At 38.1% G+C, this 26,932-nt stretch overlaps 1 protein-coding gene across 4 annotated transcripts in view; it reads left to right on the forward strand.

The window, feature by feature from the left end:
- The first annotated feature begins 4,367 nt into the window (after nucleotides 1-4,367).
- The window catches only part of LOC126854250 (thyrotroph embryonic factor), a 32,088-nt gene continuing 9,523 nt past the window's right edge, over nucleotides 4,368-26,932 (forward strand). For all 4 annotated transcript variants that reach the window (XM_050600799.1, XM_050600801.1, XM_050600800.1 and 1 more), the window contains exon 1: nucleotides 4,368-4,720. In XM_050600799.1, coding sequence (XP_050456756.1) covers nucleotides 4,408-4,720 — 313 coding nt within the window. In that variant the 5' untranslated portion in view covers nucleotides 4,368-4,407. The remainder of the gene's footprint in view (nucleotides 4,721-26,932) is intronic.

Below are 26,932 nucleotides of genomic sequence, written 5' to 3' on the forward strand. Positions count from 1 at the left end.
AAATATTTCTATTTCTATTCGAAGTAATGGCCAAATTATACGGTAAGAAAATTTGAAGGGAAAATACGCGTTTTCATCGACTTTTTCATATTTTGCGATTAAAATATTGGTCGAAAAAGGCCACGCGAAAAAAATTCAGCAATCAAGAGGACAAGCCCACATTGAATTTTGTAACGATGAAAGGAGGAGGAAGTGCCTAGGAGAAAGTAAGCCGCCGAAAGTTTCGTTTTCACGTCTGGCCCGGTCCTAAAGCGACCGGTTCTGATTCGATCGCGGAACGCCGTTTTAACCAGATTGCGAAACTCGCGATTATCTCGAAATTGGAAATCGAGATCGGAAATCGTTAATTAATATTCATGATTTCAACATTTTGCATATCGTATAAATTTGTTTTGATATCATCGAAGAAAAATAATTTTTAACCGAGACAAAGAGCGAATTGTGAAATGTCGGATATCGCGTTCCGATAAATCAATGCCACACCATCTGCTCTCGTTCTCCTCCTAATACGAATTAGAGATGCGAGTGAAAGGATCTAGGATCAACAGGTTGCTCGTTTCAGTTCCCGAGCGACCTTTAGCCGGAAAGCTGCGGCATCTTTGCTCGCATTAAGATCTCTCAAACCGACAGAATGTTGAATCTATTTCACGCGCGCAAAATAATGGGAAAGACTTCAAATCGAAACAAGCGGAGAAAATAATTATACAATCAATTTAGCAATCAATTATTCGATGGAGAATAATTGCAATTCGACGAAAATAGAAACTTGCTTAAACTCGCAATCAATCAACTCTTAAATCGCAACTGTATTAAATCATTTAGAATTTTTAATGATTATTATAATCATCTTCAAAACATAATCTACCGTATTAAAATATATTAATTTACGATAATTATGATACAAAAAATTTAATAATAAAAGAAAATTATGTGATACAAAAAATGTCAGACAAATATCTGACGGATCTATTCAAAGAAAAAAGAAAGATAGAAAGAGAAGCGAAACGCGGAAGAGAGGGAATGAGAGAGAGAGAGAGAGAGAGAGAGAACTAAAAACGAGGTAAGAGACACAAAAAGAAGTTACGGCGAGCGAAGAGGAGAAAGGAATCCTTCCGTGACTCGCGAGAGTCCGCAGGTCTCTCGTGGTTTCCGCGTTCGCACAACAGGCATCGCGTCTACCAGACCGGTTTTGGTGATTCAGAGCCTCGTGCCTTCACTACGTAACTTATGTAGAGCCCTCCCGCACTCTCTTTTTTTTTCTCTCCTCGTATCGTACGACGAAAGAGGTATAACTGCGCGATCAGCATGATCGATCGATAAACATAATTTTAAACAAGTATAAAAGAATAGGGAATTCATATTATTTAGACATTTAAAAATTCCACGTTTCTCCAGCGGGAGAACCTTATTAAGCAATGTTAAAAGAATATTTCAAAGAGAGTTGGCAAATATTTCTAATAATAAATAAAATTATTTTGTGGCCCCTCCTGATGAAATTTTGTACAGAGACATAATTCTTTATATTCTTGTATGATATATATATATATATATATGTCATAATTAAAAATATTGTATAAAAAACCCTCGTGAGAACACACCTTTCATTTCATCGTTTTCTTTTTTCGGCTCGCCTCACCTATCTTTTTTCTCGCTTCTTATTTATCTCTCTTTATCATCATCTTTCATCGAAGCGACTCAACTACGACTAACTTCCGCGTTCGTCGAAGGTAGAACAGAGATGGCGAGATCCTTTTTGGATCCTGCCAACGGATGCCGGGCCCTGATGGCCCTGACCTAAAGCGAGATACGCTTTCGCGGGTTATAATGGCCGCCACGGTATATCTTTGTCTTCGCTCTCGCAACATTAAAGAATATTAACGACTGCATTTTATTCAAATTGAAAGGATTCCTTCCCGATTTCACGAAATAAATCTTGAAGATAAATGATAAATATAAAACTCAAACTTTGTCGCATCAAGCTACACATTCGAATATCCTGTAAATTAGTTCTAGTACACATTTTATAATGTTCATAATCTAGTCAAGCTAATCTTGTTATTAAAATAAAGTGGAATGTGTGTGTGTGTGTGTGTATATATATATGTTGTAATAATATAAAATGATAAATTTAGATTGTATAATTAAATTATAACAATTCGGAAATAAGTAAATTTTTCTCTATATGCATCGGCGAAAAAGTTTGAAAACAAACTTGGCGAAAAGTAAATCGACTGTTTTCATTACGTATAAAGTGACGTACTTTCTGTAATACATATTTCAATTAAATGATTTTTGAAATTAACGATTAATCGCTCGTGCTTCGCTAAGTAAAATCAAAAGTGGCAAAATGCCATAGAGTCGAGATAGCGTTTTATAGAGAGAAGTACACTTCGTTGGAGGGGAAAATAAATACACAACTTCCCTTCTCCTCCTCATGTCCCTCTCAGTAGTTGTACACAATACGAATGAGGCTGACGTCAAAAGCTTTAAAGACAATATCGGCACATAAATGTTTGTCTACCGTTGAATAAGCATGTTTCGAGACACGGGGACGAGTCCTCAACTTTCCAAGCAATGTCTCATTGGAAACTTCAGATTGAAGAAATAATAGCGAAAAAAGCAGTATAACCATCTTACACATTTAAAAACGATCGGAGCGTGATAATTAAATTCGTCAAAGGCCCGACGAGTCGGAGCGTGGCGACAGAATCGAGAGTAAAAGCTCCTGTGTTGTTCTTCAGCGTCCGCAAACCCGGAGCTAGGAATATTGAGAGAGAGAGAGAGAGAGAGAAGGAAAGAAACGATAAAATAAGTAGAGACGGAAGAAAAGCCACAGACGCGAAGTGAAAAAGTGCGGCGCGATCAGCCGGAGCGCAGCAGGCGAGCAGGCAGATAGATAGACGAAAGGACGGCGGCGTTCTCCAAGCGAGAAGAGAAGGAGGACTAGGCCTGGATCCTAGAGGCTGAACGGAACAGGGACGTTGATAGACCTGGCTCTCGCAGGGAAAGAGAGACGCCGTCGTTGGCAAAGCGGAGAAGAGGAAGAGACCGCAGCAACGCGCACGACGCGGCGATGTGCGCGCTCGCGCTTTTGCGCGGCGAGTGGGGTCAGGTTTCAGATGTGTAGTGGGAGGTGGGGGCGGGAAAAAGCGGATGTTGGGGCGGTGGAAGGCGAGACGGAGCATCGGCGGGTATGACAAAGAGGAAAGGAGCCTCTCCAGCGGCGAAACGGCGTGGCGCTTGCGACTCCAGTGTCTTTCCGGACGCCACACGTTCGAGACACGCACGCGAGTTTCCCTCTCCCTTTCTCTCTCTCTTTCTCTTTTTCTCTAGCCTTCTTCTCTCTCTCCCTTTTTCTCTCCCTCCTTGTACGCGATCTTCTTACTCTGTCTTTCCCTCTCTCACTCTCTCTCTTTCTCCCTCATCTCGTCCGGACGCCCGGCTTCTCTCTCTCTCTCTCTCTATTCTCCTCGTTACGTCTTTCCTCGTGCTGTCTCTCCGCGCTCACCTCCAGGACGACATCGAAGCACGTCGTGCCCTGCCTCCTCTCGCCGGGCACGGAGCGGGACCAATAGGAGCGCCGCTTCCGGCAACGACGACGCTCCAATCGGCATACGGCGCCGACGGATAGACGCTGACGAGCGGCGATTTTGACAGTCGACACTGTGCTACTCTCGGTGCTCGCGGTTTAATCGGCGCACTAGAGACTTACTAGTATACTCCTGTGACTCGACTCGACTCGAGTCTGGGATTCGGGAATCGGAGCAGTGCCCTCCGGAGCAGGGACCCTTTCGGTCGTCCATCTCGCGAGCACGCCAAAGTGTTTTTTTATCCATTGGAAATATTGGATTTTTTTCGGTGAATTACTCATCTCGTTTTCTATTTCGGACCTTGGTGAGTGCAATAAGGAAGATTTTTTTGGCGGGAACGACGAGGAGATCGACTAACGATCGCGTGATCGAGTAAACGGAGCGATTTGTTTCGTAAAATTCGCGAGGATAATTTGATCGAGCAGACGCAGACCAATCGCGTCCCGAACCGAGATCAAAATAAAATAGACACTTACAAATTTATTCTCACCTTCGATGTTCGGAAATAAATCGATAGATTTATCGCGATTCAACGCGTCTCGTTCCTAAAGTCGAATCTATTCGGTAACGGGGCCTCGGTGAACAATCGATCATAACAGAGATCAATTAAATTCTTTCCCCGAAAGACACGGATATCGTCTGGCATTGTGCGAATACCTCTTAGCAGCGGAGCGGATCGTTCGCTCCGATACAAGTGAAAGGAAGATCGCGGTGGACTCGTCGTTATCCGCGCTGGACATTGCGGGCGCGGATAGGGGGTGGGGAGGGGTGGGGGTACCCCGCGGGAAATAATTAGATGCGCGCGTGAGGTAATCGGATGAGTTGCGCGATGGAGTATCAACAATTGGCGCCGCCACCGGTATCAGCTGGAGTGCTGCACGCCCAGGCGCACCATCCTCCCCAATCTCAGCATCAGCAGCAGCCGGTGCAGCCGCCGCAGCCGCATCCGCACATCGTGGTAGCGCCGGCTCATCAACAGCAGTCGCAGCAACCGCCGCCGCCACCCCTGCCGCCGGCCTCGCACGGCCATCAGGTGCATCCGCCGCTACCGCCCATCCACGACGACAGCACTAGTTCCAGGTGGTCCCAGTACCAGCACTTGTGGAGGCAGCATCATGTTTACATGAACGGTAGGCATGCCGCTAACGCGACTCGAAATTAGACAGATACGTCGCATCGTCACCGAAGCAAGAGCTTTAAAAGCTAGATCGATAGATATAAATCTGTCGACGTATAACTTTATTCATCATCTATCGAGGTAGATTTTATCCCTGCTAATCGTACGGATGGAAGCTAAACTAGTGGATTTTCTAGCTAATGACTATAAATCAAAGTGTACAGTATTATACTGCATGCACGTAAAGCGCTTGGAAAATTGGCTATACAACTAGTGGCCGTAGAGAGGGAGAAGTCGTCGTTCAGTAGAGAAACGCCCACCTGTTGCTTACATTAGCCAGCCTACATTCGATCTGCAACTACTGCAGCACGTTAACCAACCGACTATATGTTTATTAAATATTATACGCATACAACGCGTGTTCATTTAATCGCGATGAAAAATTCGTGCTATAAAGAAATATTATATATGAAAAATAACATTATAACAAAAGATTTTTAGAACTTTCAAGGTTTACATCTCTTAAAAAAAAAAAACATGTTATATTGTGTATGTATGTATGTATGTGTGTGCGTGCGTGTAAAGAAAGGATAGGTTCGTGTGTGAATGATTGGTCGAAAGAATAAAATTGCATATAAAATATAAATTAATGTACATAATTAATTTCGCATCTTTTTTTTCCAATAGTAATTGTCTAAAGTATGATGCAACAAAGTTTATTTATTGTTGACGTATACGATTGTGGTTAAAAAAATATTTGCGTCATTTATCGCGAAACATATCTGTTAACTAGGCGGGTCGAGTTAATCGAACATGGAGCGTGAATGAATCATCCGTCTCCATGTATGTAGACGTGTGAATTCACCTATGCACCTATCCTAGTTACGGCGGATTCGACTCAAGGCTCTTTGCATTTGCATCCTCCCACGTCCTCAGCTCGTTTCGCTTCTGCACGCGTTCGCGCTCTCTTTCTCTCCCTCGTCCATTCATCATCCTCCTTTTGTTGCGCGAGTAGAGAGAATTTCCGTGGAAAAAACTATTATTGTATCATTTATTTGCGTTCTTAAGCCATACTGAATTAAAACGAAACGTATGTTCTATTCTCTATTCTTAGTCTTTTTCCTTACATATATATAATTCTATTCTCTATTTATTTCTATACACCTATTAGATTTTAAACAGCAGGTGTAACAAATTTACTCGCACAAACAGATTAAATATTTATTTACGGTGCGAAAAGATAAAAATAGCAAACTGCTTGTCGTTTATATGCTCTTTAGAATGGTAAACATTTCAGAAATTACTCGTTACATATTTACGATCGCGTCTCTATCAATATCAAATATCTTCTCGGCAATTTCTGTAGCTTCTTATGACTAATAACATTTTGCCAGAAACGTTGGCAATATTAAAAAGTGTATCTTCCGTGAGATGAAAGCAAGGCTAAACAAATGAAAGTGACATTTCACTTCGTTAAATTGCGAGTCCGCGCTTTGATCAAGAATTTCCTGGATAAGTTCTCATCGTAATTTTGCATTATCGAGCAGGCGCATATCGAACATGATGTTTCGCAAGGCACACATCGAATATTAATGACACGAGGAAATTTTACAATACCGTGACAGAGATGCGACAGGCTTCTTCATACTTTTTTCTTTATCCATTTCGCGTTCTTTTTCCTGGCAATCTAATTTATTATTGTCATGTAGAATATTTGCATAGCAATGTATATTATCAGTCATTAGTAAATGACACTTGTCAGAAAAATTAGATTTTCGTAACAAAATAAAAAAAAAAAAAAGATAAACTTACATGATCAAATATTTCCTCTGATAAGTGAGTTTTTCGGACGCGAATTAATAATTCAGAAAAATGTAAAATGCAAAATATAAAAGATAAAATTAAGTCTTGTGTGTAAAGAGAGAAAAAACCGGTTTATGATTAGTTTTTTTTTTTTTAACTTTTGTCAATTTATATTCACGAATTAATGAACGAGGCAGCTCTTGATTGAATGACTATCGGAATGGCAATATTGTCCGCGAGTTGTATTGTAATCGTACACAATGGATTAGAATCGCGTTTTAGGATGCACAATACAAGGGATGGGTCAGCCTAGCCTCTCTTAGTCCTACTAAAGCATCACGTTAGTAATCGTAGGCCCGACAAACCCACCAATTTAAAATTACGCTTTTTGCGAAGTCTGCGGTAATTTTATATCGAATCATGCTACTGTTTACACTTAATAGAGTGTGCCATGAGATATAAGAAGATATTTTAAAAATCACTTAAAAGGAACAAAAAAGGATGTGATTGAGAGTGATTTCGCATTTTATGCGAATCAATAAAATCCAGAAAGAGATTGCAAGTCCGAAAAGTGTCCAAAGTTCGCAAAAACGTGTTAAATAATTTAGGATTAGATATTTATTATATTTTCAAATTTATATTTGGATGTAAAATCATTATTTAAAAAAATTAAATTTTATCTTAATTAAGAGGGGTAATTTTTGCAAGCATCGCCTAATATCGTGTTAATGTTTCTAATTGAAATTTTCAATTATGAGTTCGTTATCTTTATCGATCGTTTGTGTTTACGCACAAAGCACAAACTTTGGCATTGCGTTAAATTGATATTAAAAATTATTGAGAGTGTAAAATCGGCTATATCGTGACGTAAATCTAGTCGATATCGAAGCGCATCTCCTAACGAGATGGAGTTTCCAACTTAACTCGCTTGTCGACCTACGACCTCGGGATATCGTTAGCGACCTTGATAATATTACATTCCTGATCGAAATTAAGAATCGAGATAAACGCAATTTTTTGAATATAAGAAATAGATATATTGGTCATGTCGTTGAACGAGAAAAGTAGAGATACTCGCCGCGAAAAAATACTCTTGTCACTCTACATATGCGTACATACATATAGCACGCTATTTATACAATATAATTATAAACGATCTAAGAAGCCACCGTAAAAGTGCATACTCGTATTATTTTTTTCAGGCATAAAGTTACGACCTTATGCACAAAGTCCGTTATATGCTTGTACAAGCATATCATTAAACGCGTGTTCTCTAATAAGACAAGCGAAACTATAAATATGTAGTGCGCGTATATATATATATATATATACCAGCGAACAATAGTGTTGTGCATGCATGTTGCAAAGTGCATCTGGGGCACGAATACATTCGCGTGTTCTTTTAAAGAAGCCGATTCGCGAAATCCGATTTTGCCGGATGACTTCGCGATCGTCTACAGACGATTATTATGGATTACTTGTTCAACACTCACCCTGAGAAGTTTCGATGAATCTTTGAAGGTAGTAGAAAAGATCCTGCAACAAACATTATTTATTAATTAGAACCTGCAATAATTGAAAGATGATTATATCGAGAGATAATTGTATACATAAAAATGTATACGTGACATTTATCTAGTTATTTATATTATATCTGCACATATACGAAAGCTTTTTTCCTCGGTTCTTTTATTGCGTAATCACGAATCGGCGATATAGCGAAAAATCAAGTGCATACTTGTTCTAACAACTGACTAATAGCTAACAACTGACGAATCGCTCTTATCTTCATCCAGGTAAGTTTCATTTGCAAAGCAGTGGGTTAAGTCAGGCTATACGCTAAATCGGTGGAATTACGTCAAAATAAATTCTAGATATTTATAAAGAGATACTGGAGACACGGATATTTAATCAACAATTTTTTATTGACAAGTATAATTGTTATTAATTATTAATTCTAAATTGTTCTTGTCACGAATAGGCAGAGAATGACCTTCGATAAGCCTGTGATCAGCCAAGCATTAATTATAGCTAGGCCAATAATTACACTGACGCCTTATGCCAGTGCCGAGATAAATTTTTCGATCGGCAGAGAAAGTGAATTGCGTAAACTTTCAATCGCTCGCGCAACAATGTTGCGATTACTTGCGAGAAATTCCAAGTCTAAAAACTCCATCTAATTCATGTATCGCCATATTTACGGACAAAATCTCGAAATTGCAGGAATCCGGTTACTTAGATTTCCACTAATTGACGCGCGTAGTTATCTCATAGTTCGCCTCTATCGCGCTATCAGCTGATAATTGTCTGACAATTTGTTATGGCACGTAACATCATATTTTTTTTTTTTTTACAAACATTAATAAATCTAAAAGTTTCAGTGATATAAAATACTCGCAATATTATTTACGCGATTATCGATGTATCCTTGATTTAATATAATTTTATGCGAATATTATTTTTATTTTTTTCGAAAAATGCGATACATCATTCAAAGAAAGCTTGAAGTGGAGAGCGCGCTTTAAATCTCACAAAACTTCTCGAATCACGTGCGCACATCGACTGTAATTTAACATCGATGATAAAGGCAATATGTAAATCGATTCTTTTGCTATCAGACGACCCGACGGCATGATACCACGAGTCTCCTCCGAGACCCTGACGATAAACTTTTCTCTTTGTACAGTCGGATTCAACACATGTAATGCCGACACGCGTCGTTTACATCCATTAGCATTCTGTTGCAGCGTACGAATTCGAAGAAGGCGGTAGAATCGTAATCGCAATGATCATAATTCGAATGCTCATGCTCGTCTATCGATGCAAAATACGCTAAATCCCGTTATTATTCAACCATCCAAGGTTATTTCGCCGACTAGGTCAGCAAGGCCATGGTTAAAGGCTGTCTTTCGATAGTTATCAGCTTGAAACATAACGTGCAATCGAACTATTGACATATATAAATCTTTTTATATGCGCAAAAGATTTATGTATCCCCGATAATAGATTACAATAAAATTTGTGTTATGCTGAAAAAAGTATTGGCTCTGTCCGCCTGAATATATTTTATCTCTTTTTCAACATTAATTAATCAACGATTTACTAAACAATTTTGCTTAAAGTTTTATTCGTCAGATTTGACATTTGAAAATATCGACGGGGAAATTATAATCTCGCGATAGCAATTTTCGCCGTATGTCGTTTCGCATAAGCTAGGAAAAGTCTTTCGATCTCACTCGTCGCGCAAATCTGCGCGCCGTGGAAACCCGGCTGTGTTCAGCCTCAAACCCGGAAGACAGCTGGCGTTTCGCGCACGCACGCACGGTTCTCGACTACGTCGTCATCGTTGCGTCGTCGTCACCGTCGTCGGCGTGTCGACTAACGTCGAGTTGCGCGCAGGTTGTCGGAGAAAGTAATCACGTGCCATTCTTATAGACACCTTCGTGCTTTCAGCTAGCGGTTCTCATCACCGCTCGTGAAGCTTTGTCGCGGATAAGACGATTTACCTCGATTTTAAAATAACTGTAATGCTTTAAATAATCTTATATACAGAAATAATAAAATATTCTTTTTATTAATTTTTCGTAAATTATTTTATAGATGAGAATATATTATATGTATATATAGTAGATGAATTAAAATGAAAAGTTTTTTATGTTAAAATTTAAAAAACGTGTATATTATGTCGTTAAAATTTTTTTCTATACATAGTAAAATAAGTCGCAAAAGCGAAATCGTCAAAAAAGTTTTCGAAACTTCCTAGATACGTAAGAGCACGTAAGACAACCGGTTTTGCTGCTGTGGTCAACGTAAAGATATATACTAGCTCCTGTAGCAAGACGAAAAATAGAAATGGCGTCTTGATGGCGATCGGCTCATGGAATTGGAGAACATCTTACGATAGCGGTCAAAGGATCTTCTCGACGAAAAAAAATGTCACGATTAAAGAAAAACGTCTAATGCTCGATATAAATATCGCGATAAATTTCTGCGCCATAAATACAATATCTCTGTAAATACAATATCTGCGGATTCAACATAAAATTGCCACGAAATTGCTTATCTTCAATTACAAAGTGTGTATCATTAAAATTTTTTTTTTACTCATCATCTATGTAGAAAATAAGATTTGAAAATAATATCTTCGCAAATATTTAAATATATTTAAATACATAAAACGCGAAATTGTGATAGGAATAATTTCATATTATACAATTCACGCTGCATAATTAGATAATCTACATCCGTGAATAACATAAATAAAAATGACTTTAAAAGATTATAATTTTTAATATGGAGATAAATATTGATAAAATTATCATATACGTTATCATATACATATAATTAGAAGTTACACGCGATATATTGATTAATATTAACTCGAGTTTTGTTTTTTTTTTGTCTTTTTTTGTGACATAAAAATGCGAAAATTTGATCTTACGAACCGGTCAGCATCACGATCGCGATCGCGAAGTGTCGGTCGGCATAAAAACGGCATTCAACCTGCTCGAGTTAGAACTAGTTGCCGGTGTACTTCATAAATCAATGATAAATTCTCGGCCGAGTCCCAAGGTTTCATGGCATACAGCGTGTTCCGCATGTCAGTCTCGACAAATGTTAATGCCACAAATAATGTTTATATGCTATAACATCGTACGCGTTGTGTCGTAATGTATAGAAATTTAACGGAAATAATTAATCTCCGAGATAACATCGGTGAAAAGAAAATCAATCAAACTAAAATGCCTGGTGAATCATAAATTAATGTAAACATTTTGAACCGTGAAATCTTCTTTAATTCGGCAAGATTTATGTAAATTTCAAATTCCGTTATTACTTGTGAAAGTTGTGAGAGCTTCGTTTGACTGTGCAGCGTATAATTCTTCAATTCTGACAATAAAAACGAATATAATGAAAATGTAGCGGCAAATGTATAGCTAATATATACGCGAAAGATTGCGTATATAGCTTCGTCGCCATTAATCTGATGTTTTTCTTTCGCGCGACGTTAATCAACAGGAGAGGAAATCTACCGCTAATCCTGAGCTATTATCGTTATTACAGGTTGTCTTACTTACTAGGCTGTTGTGTGCATTCTTTCTTAAGCTGCGGCGAGAACCGGAAGATACTACGTTCCGAAACGTCACAACCGGACAAACGAGATAGCAAAAAATGAATTCAACAAATTCACTGCACGCGTGTGCGCACGTGTACAGGTGTACATATAATGTATACTTATGCACGTGTCATTAGGTGCTATTATCTAAATGTTCTTTAAAAAGACCTCTTCAACAAAGAGAAATGGAAACGCTAAAACGCAAAAGACCATCCAAAATGGTAGCATGTTTCATGCTGAACAGAGTACATTACTTGCTTAATCTTTTAATTTTTGTCTTCCACATAAATATAGAGTATATATTAGATTAATTCGTAAAAATATTTCGGAAAAGGAACGAATATTGGTGTTTCAAAATTCTCACGCTCTATATACTTAAGAAACAAATTTCTCGGGCGACGAAAGTTAAATTTACAATCAGAAGAGAAGGGTTTTACTCGAACCCTTCCTTCTTTCGATAACGCATGTTCGAAAAGTAATTTAAAGACGAGTTTCTCTTTTCGCACCGGAAAAAGGAACAAATAAAGAACAAGAGAAAGAAAGAGTCGCGCTGTTTACGAGAGAAAGGCGAACCGTCAGAGGAACATACATATGTGCGTGTTCGTATGAGACATATGCCCGCGGATATACGCAATCGTTCCTGCGTCTCCGTTATTTCGGTGAAAGTGAAAGTCACGCGGCACGCGACTTCCTACTTCGATCAAGCTTGCTAGACAGATAATTCGCAATGCGACAGGATCTTTCAAAGGCTATAAAACATTTTAGAAGAAAATTGTCACTGGCACTCATTAAGACTTGTCGCGAATCGATCGAGCTTCTCTCATATGTCTCGATAAAGGAGAAGAGTCTTACTTTCCAAATTATTTCAAGCGGATTTTCTCTCTTGAAGGAATTTTTAATATTTTGGCGCATTATATATTTTATTAATGCATTTGTTCTGAAACCCACACAATTTTTTACTTGTTTCAATTAACATAGTTAAATAACTCTAATATAAGCTAACTACAAAAAAACCATGAGAAGTAACCTACTTATTATGGTTTTTTTGTAGTTAGCAGAAATAAAATGACGATTTTAATTCTTGAAGTTTAAAAATAGAAATAATTGTATATCGAGCGCAGCGTTAAACGATTAATGACAACCAAGAGCTATTTAAGTTAATGAAGAAGAAAACTCTCTGCCTCATTCTATTTCGAAGAATCCAGAAATATAAATGATAGTTAAGAATTCCACACGTATAAAAACAGTCGAAATCGAGAGAGGATATAGTGCGTTCACTGAAAGTGTGGCCACGCCAACACTTTCCACTTTCCGTATGTCACAATCATTGCTTAAATCGAAAAACTGCAATGCGAAGCACCTTAAAGAAGTACGATTAATATCATTATTTTCTAATTATATTATCGTAAGATTGAAGTAATCATTTCGTTTATTATTAATTTTTGTATCATTACGAAAAGAATTGCTATTATCGTATTCCACTATTATATCTATTTATTTAAAATGAAATACGGAAGTCCACAACGAGATAATTTTCCGCGTTCCAGATCTTACACTATCCTGCTTCGCCCTCTAATCGGTTTTTTTTTTTTTGCATTTACCTGACTCTGGTAATTAACGAAGGAAATGCGCACGATCGAGTACGGCTGTTTGCACAGCTTTCCAGCGAATACGGAATAGCAGAAGGAAAGAGTTGGAAAAGGTAATCTTTCATTGAAGGGGAAGTCTCACGTGTTTGGTTGTTTTTCTTTTCTTTTTGTGGTTTAATAAATTGATAATTTTACTCTCCATAGACAAGCTGCGTTATACGAATCTCTGTTTCACTCGTGCATATATATTTTATGCGCGCATAGCTTTCTCGCTTGATTTCAAATTCGAATCGAGTCTCCTCCATCGATAGAAAATTTGTCAAGTTTGATGAAGTTACGTCTCTTAGCGAGTCGTCGTCAAAACTTTTACCCCGTACGCGAGATGTGTGTTCGAGACGCCGTTATGCAGGGCTGACATTTGGATGGCCTCCTTTCTCCAAGTGGCACGTGGGCTCGTACTTTTCGGCACAGCAATGAGAAAGTTGTTGTCCGTTAGATATGCTGACCCGTTGCCAACGATATATATGGGTCCACTCTTGTGAAATCCCTTTTTTTTTTTTTTCTGATACAATCCCGGAACTACGCACATCTCAAGAGTATCCAGTGTGAGAAAACTTTTTCAAAAAAACTTTACCAAGAGACGAAATTTTTAATCTACATATCGATGATTATATTTCGACGATTTGCAATAAAAAAATTCGTTTTTGCATGGCAATTTGTGAAAGAAAGCCGGATGCATCTAACGTCATTAATTAAACTATTAAATAAAAAAATTTTAAATGTTATCAAACAATTCTTCTCGGCTCGTCCAATTATTCTAAAGTGTCCAATCCTAATTCCCCCATTTTAATGAATAAATACGAATCTCGTCGCAGGGTGGTCTGATCGAAGCGAAGAAGGAAAGACTCCCCGAGGCTTTCGAGGGAAATAATTGGCATATCTTAATTATCCGCCTTGTACGGCATCTCTTCAATTAAAGGTGTCTCGTGACGAGCGAATCGAATCAATTAAAATCGACCTTATATAGCACCGATATCACCTCGATCTTGCCGTATATACTCTATCAAGTAAAAGAAACAGTAATTGTCAATTATAGTTGCAATAAATTGCATATTCTGGTGGAGCGCCAGGTGAGATAAGAGGTCGATTATTGAGCGAAAGGTAATTATTACAAGCGACACGATACGCCTTGAAAACGATTGGCACAACAATGAGAAAATATTCGACCCTCCACGTCGCAATGACAACTAGTTCCATTTGTTTGTATAAAGATAAAAAAATCTTGACTTTGAGACGAGTCAATAAATACTTTGCTTAATAAAAATCGCATCATGCAGTTTAAGTTTTCGACTTAATCCCTCCTAAATATGATTTGAATGTTAGATGACATAATTACTTTAAATTAGAAACGGAAATTCTACGCGGACACGAACTAGAAATGAACACTCTACTCTCGGGCAACAGGTGAGAATATGTTATGTTTTTCTCGTAAACCCAAAATCAATTACTACTGCTTATCGCGCTCGCGGTATGCGTAATTAACACGAGCATATATTCAACACTTCCTCCTTTCCCTTTTTCCGGTTAACGCATTTTTTTTCTCTCTCTCTCTCTCTCTCTCTCACCGCTTCGCCGCGGCAAAAGCTGAGGAGAGAAGCGGAATGCGGCCTTGACATGGCATGAAAATAATAAAAGTTGGCAGAATAAGCATGGATGTGCGATACACGCACATTAGTCGGCAGCAGCTGTTAGGAATTAATTTTAGATTAGACGGTCGGCGGGTGCCTGACTAGGTCAACTTCGTTCGAGTCAACGAGCGTCGTAAATGCATCGGGTCTTTCTACTAGCGGGTTAAAGTAAAATCACTCATAGATTCTTTTTGCGATCGCTTGGAAAAAGATAGCCAAATTATATTCGAGTCTATAATATTGCATTTGAGTTTGTGATACTACTCGTGATTAAAAAGACAATGCGTAAATTTTCAATTTGTTGAATTTAAATTTAAATTAGCATAACAATATTTATATCACTAATTAATTTCATTAAACGACTAATTTAAAGTCTTTAAATGAATTCAGAATGAAATTCGTTCTGACATGTGCTTTATTAGACGTCAACTCTTGTGCTTTCTAGATCCACACAGATAGCCATATTTACGGGTTACGCACGGCATATGCGTGCGCCACAAACACGCATCAAGTGGCAAACTCGACTCGTTTCCGTGAGTTTTACACGCGTGAGAAAGGGAAAAAAAGAAACGCTCTACCGCGAGTAGGGGGCAGAGAAGCACAGAAGAAGGAAAGACTTGGTAAAACTCTTCCTGGCTTGTGCCCCCTCCCGCTTGTTCCTTTCGACTTCTCTTTCTCTTTTCCTCGTTCTTTAATAAACTTGTGCCCTCCTCCTGTTCCGCTACGAGCGCGGATTTCTCTTTCATCCTTGTACAATCTGATTTCTCTGAGCGTACGCACAGGCACACGTTTGTATCGCGTACAAACAGATCGATAAATTTGCCACGTAAAGCATTCTGTTGAACTGAATATCTCTAAATATTTAAAAAAAAAAAGTGGTTTGATTCTCGGCTTCAATTGCGCCAGATATATTTTACTCATTACATGAAAAATTTCTCTATTTTAAATACATTCGCAAAAACTACCTGGCAGTTAGTTTGATAAACTGCAAGAGGCATAAATTCTTTTACAATGGAAGAAAATTTTACGAGATTGCGATAACTCACTCGACATAAATATAGTGTGTAATAATGTTCCGCACGAATTGGTCTTTAGCGTTTGTCCACGTTCATTACGGTCTCTTTGGTCTCTTAGTGAATTAAAGCGAACATGTTAGTTTTCTCACTTTAGTTGGTTGTCGACGAGACGCGAACTTGAGAATGACAAGAATAGAACAAGATGAATCAAACGGAGAGCCTATGAATTTATAGTTCCTCAAAACTTGCTAATAAAATTGTATATCTAAATAAATAAGGAACATTTATATACGTCTTTTTATATATAATAGTAATAAAATTTTTATAATCAAAATATTATCTCGTTTAAGGCAATAGGAGGTGTAAATTCCTTCCTGCATTTAATCATGCAAAAATATCGCGTTGCGACACGCAAACGGGTCTTTTTCTGCCCGCGTACACGATACAATGCTCAGAGCTCTTGTCATAGTACTATTCGCGAAGCGGTGGTCTGGCTTGCCAGCAAGTGAAAGTTGCTCAAGCCACTTTCCCCTCTGGGGAACCGAGCGATCGCTCAGCTGGCTTCCGGGCTGCGAGAGAAGTCGCGATAAATGCCAGAGATCCACACCGCCCTGAATTGCCAATACAACATTCGCGCTCAAATTCTTGCAAAATAAAATCTATGATAATAAAATATGATTAACTTAAACAATAAAAAGATGATCTTTAAAGTACCAAAGAAATAAAAATATAAACTATTTTTTTTTTTTATTAGTAAGAGAAACCTTGCTTGTGAGATGAGTACTTTTTGTTGATTGAATTATTTTTGTTTATTGCATTATTAAGTTTAATAATTTAAATATACATATATAAAAATGTAATTAAAATGATTATTAACTTATTATTATTATTATAATTACTTTATTAAATATTATAATTATTTAATTAATATTAAAATTTCTTTTACTGTTAGAAGTATCAACTCTCAATAGTTCTCTTCAAATCAGAGTTTGCATTCACGTGTTTAAATTCCGCAAAAGCGAATAGGATCGCTTGCCAAATAAACAATACGATTCGCGATTAAATATTCAATCGGGTGCGCGTAAATTCCTTGATTTTCCTTTGAAGGAAAAGCGCAATTGTCAAATGCGACACTTATGTCACGGCTTCCACGTGCTTTAGCGTCTCGATTAATAACAGTAATCGCGCGAAGCAACCCTCACCAGTCAATGGCTTCCGCGTGCATCGTTCATATAGGAGTCGTGTGTACCGGAAGCCGCGCGTGTGGGGACGCGTGTGCCCGCACGTGTTCGAGAAAAAGGCCAGTGTGTATTATATATATGCGGCGCATTGCTATCCTCTCCGTCATCGTAGCCTTGTAATTTTCAGGAGAATTGCGTGTATACTCGCGGAGGGAAATGATCTGTAAAATTATAGCCGCGGCTTCCTGAACGCGCGCGCAAGCGCAAAAGAAGACTATAACGCGCCGTGTGTTGTGTGTATCTACGCGAATGTACATGCGAATGAAGTGGCGTCGCTTCGTGGACTCTGTACTCTGCAACTCGTGAATTCCTTCCGTTGAAAAAAAAAAAAAAAACCACGTCCTCTCTCGCGGACTTTCTCCCCCGGATCGATACGTATAATTTAATTGGCTCGACGAGCATGCAATGCGCGCGCTTCTAATCTGCATCGTTAACGCGAAATCGATATGTATCCTTCAAATTTTATCGCAGGCGAAGATAAAATTTTTTACGAGCGACGTTTTCCGAACGAAAAATTCAATTTTCTTTTAAGGAGGCATACCGGTTTGAATCTTTGAAAAATGAGTATATTTTCTAGATTTTTTGCAGCGTGACGACTTGATAAACTTTTTTTTTTACAATATTTTATAATACATCGTGCATAAAAATATAAATCTGCAAATATTCGCATAACATTTAAAATTTTCTAAATTTTTTTTAAGCTGAAAATTTATATTTAAGTACTTAATAATATTGTATTAATATCATAAAAAATAAAAAGTTTTCATGAAGTCGTTGCGCTGCAAAAAGTTTGAAAAATATATTCATTTTTCAAGAGTTCAAACAAGTATACTTCTTTAATATTGCACAGCGTCAGCACACTAGTTTTTAATTAATCATGTTTTGCTCAATAATAATATATATTTTAATATTTTTTATTTCATTTGCTAATAGAAAATTATCGACAGAACAAAATCTTTAAGTTTATACATCGCAACAATCTTGTATCGTAATGTACCGATTGCATCACGAGTAGTATTGCCGCACGAGTAATTGATATGCCACATCAATCTTTCTTTTTTCGCTCTGTCGACAAATACCGGGTGCGAATATCGGACGATAATCGGAAGATCCTATATTTAGCGAAATGCGGTCAAGCGCATTGCCACAGGTCAGTTTCCGCGTAACTTTCGCCCGCGCGCGCGCGCGCGCTTCTCTCGTTATCCAACAATTACCTAATCGTGTCGTGTGTACACAGCGGCCGATCGAGGCGTAACACATCGATAATCGAGATGCACAACCTGCTTGCTATATACGCGGAGAAAAAAAAGAAGCGAGAAAGAAAGAATGCGCCGCTCATCGTTACACTGTCAAGGCTACATACGTATATATCTGCCTCCTCCAACCAGTCACCAGGAAACGAAATAATGATGTTGCGCTTGCTTGCATCAAAGAAAGAGAATATATTACTTTTAATCGAACACGCACATCGAGATTCCTATGATTATAATAAAATATGGATATCCTGCCCAATGTATGTGTGCGAATCCCGCAATATATTTGTAAAGCAAAGCTTGGAAGATATATTCGTAGTTAACTTATCGATTACACTGCTCTATCATTATCAACGTTAATTATACACTTGCGTGTTTTCTCATGCTCTATTATTAATAATCAAAGATGTAAATTTGTATCGAAGCGATTACAAATATTGTTCTTGCGCAGAAATCAATTCAATGTTCGTTCTTCTGTGTATAACAAATGCACGGACAGTAATAAAAATGATAAGAGCTAAAGAGAGGCGAAGGAAATCTGCGTGTCGCGTACGCATACCGATACGTTGGGTTAAAGGCTGAAAGTAAGAAACACCGTTCGGGACGTGTCATTTAAAAAACAACGCTCGCAGAGCTCGGGTTTGAAAGCTGTAACACTACGTATTGATGTAAAAAAAAGAGAAAAAAAAAAAATGTGGCCTTTCACTTTCGTTCAAGCACCGACGAGATATCCATGCCAACGATGTCCAGCATCAGATTGCTGTACCACCGATGGTCGTGTTCTCGATACACTTGACAGATTGATTGAGAGACACCTTTTCCTAGAAAGCGACATTCCTCAGATTCCGGCGATTGACGCACGCGAGAGCAAATAACTGTCTCATTTATAATTAAAAATTGTTATTTTAGAATTGATGTCAATTCTTTCCGCTAGTAGAGCTCAGCTGATTTGCGGATTCTAAGCAAGTCAACTATTTTAAAATATAAAATATATAATCGGAAGAATTGCGAGTTTGCGAATCGACGCGAATTGTGAACGAGCAGACTGAGAGACGCGCGATCGAACGTTCGTATTACGTCGATTACGTGGAACGTAACGGTTAAGAATTACCTAAAAGGATCAGCATACACATATACACGAGCTGCGAACGGACTTATGACGGCCATGTACCATGGCCAAGGACGATGCGCGATTCCGCGTCCTTGAAGGACACGCGCGCCTTTCGAAACCAGTTGTTACTGAGATTGTAAGAGAGATACAGTCGAATACGGATTCGATCTGTTCTCGCAGTTTCCTATAAATTATCGAAATTTTTTTTCTACGTGTATTTACAGATTCTCGTATGCCCGCGTCACGAGGAAGATTCCCCTTTAATTTCTCGCTTTAATTATTTATTATTTTCTTGGCTGAGTCGCGCGACGTGTATATTTGCTCATTTCTCAAGGGAATCTTTGACAAGTATATTCCCTGCTAAGGAATTTATAAGGGTATATGAATATATCAGGGCGTACACTTCATGCGGAAGAAATTCTCGCGTACGTTTATTGCACGCATAATGTATATTTACTAGTTAGAGTATAGTTATAAATCTCGTCCAGAACCTTTTTAAATGCTAGCGTTCGGCGCGGCCAGCACAGGCGGAAAACTTTCTATGGCGAGATTATCGAACCGGCAATCATCATAAATACGCCCACGTACTTTCTAATCAAGGTACTATTTAATACACCTGTATACGAGGAAAAAGAAAAGGCGAGGAAAAGAGTTATAACGACAAGTAAAAGTATAAATAAAAAAAAAAAAAATAATAATAAAAAGTCGAGTCGCGAAGCGTCGATCGTTTTGCAGACAAAAAGATTTTCTTTTGAACAACCGTTTCGTAAGGAAAAAGCTTTCTAAAATATTTAATAAACAAACAATATATTTTAATTTATGCTATTAAGCTCTCCTCTCTCTCTCTCTCTCTCTGCTTACGTTATTATTTCTTTGTTATAATATATATATCATTATTTTTGGCATTTATATTGCATAATATATTCCGCTAACATCTGCCTTCCGCAAAATCGTTTCGATGCTAATTCGATGTGTTTATTCTTCGAGCATACGGTCGCCTTTCCAAAGATTGGGAAGCTACAGGTTGTTATCGCGATATAGCAACATTATAACGCAGACAGGAAATATCGCCGTGAGCGTGAAGGAAAGGGTGAAAGCTAGTCTGGGAGGGGAGAAAACGCAAACAGTTTGCGCGGCACTTCCGCGATCTTAACCGATTCTAGGCGTTTCCTCCCGCGTGACTGATCTTTCCATCAATCTACGACTAGGCGATCAGAACCGATCTTAAAAAATAATCCATTATGATTCATTTAAAACACCAATATTTCTATTATCGTTTGACTTTTTTTTTTTTTTTGTCGTACCGGAACAGCCGAAAATTCGAAATATTTTCCTGGGAAAAATTTTCCTCTTGCAAGGATATATATGTACATCCCCTGATATTTATCTTCATAGATCGTCGCGATAATGACAGAGGTTGAAATGTAGAGCGACTTGTATTAAGCAACGGTTAATCAAGAACTTGCGCATTTACAAAAGAGCGAATCGCATTCGTAATCCGGACGGTTCACCATTTCCGGTACAGGTCATTACGAACGTCTGCTCTCACGATGCGTGGATGACTTATTGTGATTTAGATTAGTATGTGATATCATTCACTGTTTCACCTAACAGAGTCACACAGGTAAAACTAGAAAACTCGCTTGTAAACGAACGCGATGTATGAGCGGTCACGAGATCGCGATCTTTATTCTCCCGATGAATAAGCTTCTGTTATATATTTGCGCAAGTTCCGATTCGCAAGAAGCCATTCAGTTTTAATCGCTTAAGAGTAATTAGTATATTTCTGTTAACGAGAAATTTCCCTCAATTTCGTTTTTAACGAATGTATGTTTTAACATAAATATTTCCAACACGAGTCACAGTGTATAATGAATAAATGTTAATGTTTCACCTGGCAAACATATACGTGCAAGTGTTCGCGTTGTCATCTATCGCAGAGTGGGTCACCGGGTAAAGAGGAAACGCACGAAAGAAACTATCGCTGCGTTCTACGTACTCGAGGAAGCGGGAACAGGAGGCCGCTCCAACGAAAGCGAAAACCTCTTTCACTCTCTTTCGTGTTACGCGGATAACTAGCGAGTCTAGTTTCACTCTTTATGAAGCGAGCGCTTGTCTCTCGAGACACGACTAACCAACCAGGTTAAGAGGCGACCGATTCTTACTCGATCCTCCATCAACGAACGACGATTCACGAACACTATTAAATATTATGCCTCTCACGTATTTAATACCCTTTAATACCCCCACTCTTGTTTGTTTACATTTTTCCTTTAACCACTTTAATGAGCGGCGAATGTTTATATTTGTAATGAAAGAAAAAAAAAAAATTTTACATATATTCTCGATATTTCTCGTGTGAGAAAAAGGAGAAATTTTTGGAAAAACATGATAATTTAACAAAGATGAGCGCGTTGTTTTAAAGATACGTAAATGAAATATATTGATTTCAGCAAAAGATTTTCTAAAGCCGGAATAGAAAATTTATTTTTTGCATGATTGTAGTAATATCGATACAATAAAGCGACGCGAAGCGTATTTTACGATCGACTCAACACCGTTTAATTCCACGACGCGAATCCTTTAAATTATACTCGCACGTGCGTACGCACGTTTATACGTTCGAAGGAATTTACACGGATGCGGCTTTAAATCCGCATACACAGTTCACACAGTTGTATTCGTTAAACGCACACGAGGCTATTTTCACGCTCATAAAACTCTTCTACTCTTACTGATGTTTATTTACGAACGTTAGTTCGCACAAACGTTGGCCTCTGACATTCCTCGAAGAAATCGAGATTTTCAACTTGTTAATTACGCACATTATATACGTACGTTAAGTCATTGAAACAGCCGGTTATTACAGTTTGTATGTGAATTCTACGGAGCCCCGTAATAATTATGATAATAATAAAATTACGACATTTAAATGTATTATAATTTTCTCGCAAATTTTCGCGAAACCGGATAGCTCGAATGTCGCGTATGCGCGCACAGTGAAGGTGTTGAGAATATTTATTAAGTTGGATTAATGTAAAAGCTGGTTGATTTAAAAACTCCAAGAATCTCGCTTCTGCCTAGTTTCTCGTTGCGCGAGCTTTATTTGTATGACAAGCGATAGGAAACGAGCATTTCTAAGAGGTCTTAGCCGCACTCGAAGGAGCGGCCAAGGACGACTTCGTGGCTCACTGCGTGCTAGTTCGTTACATGCAATCGTAATACTCGTTGCACATCCGCGATTCTTGTTTCCTCTCTCGCCTTCGATCATGTATGTATGACAGAGCTAAATCGCCGTAGAACGTGCCAGGATTTCGAAATACCGATGACGGATCGGTTGAAAGAAGGAGAAAGTAGGAATACAAAATATTTTTTATGCTTTTCACTCTCTTTCTCTCTCTCTTATAGAACTCGAAATAGACATAGTTTGCAAAAATTAACATTTACGCATGAGGAAATTTATACAGACTCTCTCTCTATTATATATATTATATATATTTAGAAAAGTTTTACATTAAAAAAAAAAAAAAATACTCAAAGAAATATATTGTTATATTTTAAATTTCTATCATATTTGACATTCCTACTATCTTTCTTATGAATTAGAATCGTGAAAGAATCGTGAAAGAGAGATGAAAAAGGCAACATTCGCATTTGCAATTATTTGATAATTAGCTTGATAATTTCGTACGTATTGTTTTCATCGGCAAACACCATCATTATTTTATCGCTTGCGTTCCATTAATGAAATACATCGCTTTTCAACGCTGAAGGCGACGGTGATCTGACACGTTATTGATCGCTATAATTGGTTTAGTCATTTGACCGCTTCATGCACGTTCACACCACTATATGCACGTGCGCGACCTTTCAGATTTTTGCACGTGAATTCAAAGGATTCTTTAATACCCCCCTAATAGTTTCACAGAACATCGCCTGTTGCACTTTTCATGACCTTTTTTTAATACATATATCATAATATTATTATACTTAATTATATAATATTTAATATTATAGCATATATATATACATAAAATATTTAATTACATTTATTTTTTCATTTATTTTTTATTTTATTTTCCGTACATTTATATATGAAAGTCAAAATTAATCGATAAATTAATTTCTTGTAATCCGAATCGAGTATAAAGAGAATCAAATTCAAGGGATAACATTATTCGAAATTGTTCTTCGATATTCAGTGAAAATTGTGAGAGAAAATTATGAGCCACTAGACTTTAGTCCCGTCTAAAAAAATAGCGATAGGAATAATGAGGTCGCGTCGAAACTAGAGATAACGACTCGTACACACACACACACACACGCACGCACGCACACATGCGCGTATGGTGGAAATCTAAGAAAATATACGACACTCCCAGATTGTAATTCTCGCTTGCATTTTCACAAGGCGCTTCTCGACTTAGAGATAAGGCCGATAAACATATGCGCCATTGTGCAAAGCCGGCGCAGCAAGGCGATAGGTTAACTTTCTAGGAAACGTCTTTCGGTCGCCTAGAACGCATTTTATGTATATACGAGCGTAGATTCGCGCAAAACGAGGAAATGCCCTTTGTTGACGTCGCTACATAGGAAACCCGTGGTGGGAAACATCTATATAGACACCATAACAACAATGCAATATGATTACAGGTTTATATATAGCACACAATTTCGGAGAATGAAAACAATAATTATATTACGATACAATTATTCATAGTGTTGCAAAAACATGGTGTGACGTCTTTGTCGTCGTAATTTCTTTCTCTTTCTCTTTATGTGTAATCATCATATGCGCCAGCGCGCGTTTATAATTAGTGAAGACCGAAGCTAATTAGAGCGTGCTCGAAAGGAGAAAGTGTTTTTAGAAGGAAGGGAGGAAAAGAAACGATTGCCTCGCTTCCGGCATTCCGACGAAACTCATTGCGCGAATACTTTAACGCCACGATTAATTACCTTGAGAGGAAAAAATTATCTATAAATTTAATAAAACTCGCGTATTCTCTCTTCGTTGATGCACGAAGGAGGGAAGACGTTGACGGAAGAGCGAAGCGGCGAGTTATGCAATAACGAGCTGCTCGAACATGAATTTTCATTCGTGCAGTTTGACCATACGATATACCGGGTGTACCTCACAATTGCGGGCAGGGTGTACCAAGGCGGCGTCCTAATAGAATCTAAGTTAATGCCGGTTGTACGAGCCGTACGTCAAAAGGGATGATAGCGGCTTACCGCACACACACAAATCATCAAAGTACTGACAGCGCGGCATGAGATTTACAGATCGTAAGTCAAGTTCCTCTCGTTTATCGTGTATTCCGCGTCGCATTGCCTTTTGATTTTCCTTTCCGAGTACAGTCGACCGCAAGAAAGTGCTGTCTCAGAACTTGACATTCCGCTGCTCGTCCACCAAGCTTATTTATCTCCTTGATATTTTCCTTCACGGAAGATCGGTAAAGAGTATAATTAAATTAAATGGAGCAAATTATAATTTTAGAAATCTAGCTTGAATTTCTCTCGAGTTCTTCTTAGAACTTTTTCTATTTTATTATTTTTCTTTTAATTTTTTATTTATTTATTTATTTATTTTTTTTTTTTTTTTGATATTTTTGCAGATGATATTTTCTTTCAAGATTTAAGATTAATAATTTTTCTATATTTTTTCTTTTATCTTTTCTTTTATCGCATAGAAAATAATCGTATTATAAAAAAATTAATATATATTCTAAAAAATTATCTCACAATCCGGTTAACGGAGTTCGAACTTGTGAAATCTGAATCTGATTAGTTTAACTGGTGAGATGTTTATTATGTTACAAACGATTATCTCGCGATCTCAACCGCGGAAATAGATGGCAACGATGGAGTCGCAGCGGAGTCGACGGTTAAACAATCGCATTTGTTTGGAGAAGGTTTCCTGCGGCCTTGGTCGATGGTTATTTCGGACAGGGGCAGCCTATCCCACGAGCTATTGTGACTCGTAGACTCGATTGATTGAGAAAGGTTTATCGACGGCGCGCCGCGTGTCTATTGTAAGCGGCGAACCATTGCTCTTTGCGGTACAATCGACGTTTCCAGCTTCATTTCAAACTAACGAGCCCGAGCTGAAAGTTTTATAACGTCGCGTCTAAACCGATAGATCAAAGCGGAAACGGATCGATCTCTATCTCGATTTTCTAAAACGTTCGAGGAACACGGCCATCGTTTACGACGCTGGTAAAATGAATTGGCACTCTGAGAGAAATACATTTAGGAGTTGGTGAGTTACAGTCATTATGTCGAGAGTTTCTCGAGAAAAGAAGACGGGAGTTGGGCCAGAAAAATGAGATTCACGAGACACCCTCGCGTGTTCACCTGCCTGGATGTTCGCGTGTCATCGATTACATAAACGAGTAACGATATTGGACGGCGACTTTGGAAAAGGAAGAATAAGAGCAAGAAGGATTTCCGAGCACGACTAAAACATCCTCGAGCGTATTCGTAAATATTTCATGAATTTTGCTGCGCGACGGACAAAATCTTTCAAAAAGCTATTGCAAAACTCGAGAAAGTCGAGGAGCGAAACTGAAATTTTGAGTCGCGAGCAATGATGTAACGCTCGCGAAAATCAATATAAACTCGCGACGACAGATACAGATGTGCGGTAGACCGTAGCGAGGTGATGCGGTTTTGTCACCTTCATCGTAAGCATAATCTTAAGAGCGAATTGCCAAGGCAACTATCTAAATAACGAAGCGGTTTTCAGCTCATATTGCAACGGGTTTATTGTTTTCGACATTTTAGCGACGTTTAAGTCTCAACGATTTATTAGCCGATCTATCATTCCCGCGAATTACCGAGAGATCGCCGCGAGGAGAGACGTGATAAATTTCTTTTTCAATGCCACCGTTTGTGTAATAGCACCTCACACCTCCAGAGAATCCACCGTTCTTACGCATCATCTCACTCAAGACTCGTCGGTTTCTACTTGATAAAATAAATTTATTAAGATATTGACAAATGAATGTTAGAAATTCGTCAACTGGAATAAACAATAAATATTTTGCTGTCACGCAATGTGTAGTTTAGTATAAATAATATTTCCGCCCTAGACAAGTGGAACATGTGCGATATGCGCGCGTTTATGCCCGTTATACTGTAATTAACTTTGTTATCTTCGCGACTTTTATCTATTGGTGCAATTAACAAAATGCAACTGTCTTGGCCGCGTTAAGCTAGTCCATCCTGTACGTTTGCGCAAATAAACTTTAGTAATGTGTCAATGAAACTTTTACAAGTCCCTTATGTATTTTGATGCTTGATAGGCATATTATTGTAATATCATTTACATTTGCAATTATTTCTTTTACACGATTACATAACAAACGTATAGGTAAATTTATTGACGTATAGGTAAATTTAACTTACA

This window comes from Cataglyphis hispanica, chromosome 13, assembly GCF_021464435.1.
Source record: "Cataglyphis hispanica isolate Lineage 1 chromosome 13, ULB_Chis1_1.0, whole genome shotgun sequence".
NCBI lineage: Eukaryota > Metazoa > Arthropoda > Insecta > Hymenoptera > Formicidae > Cataglyphis > Cataglyphis hispanica.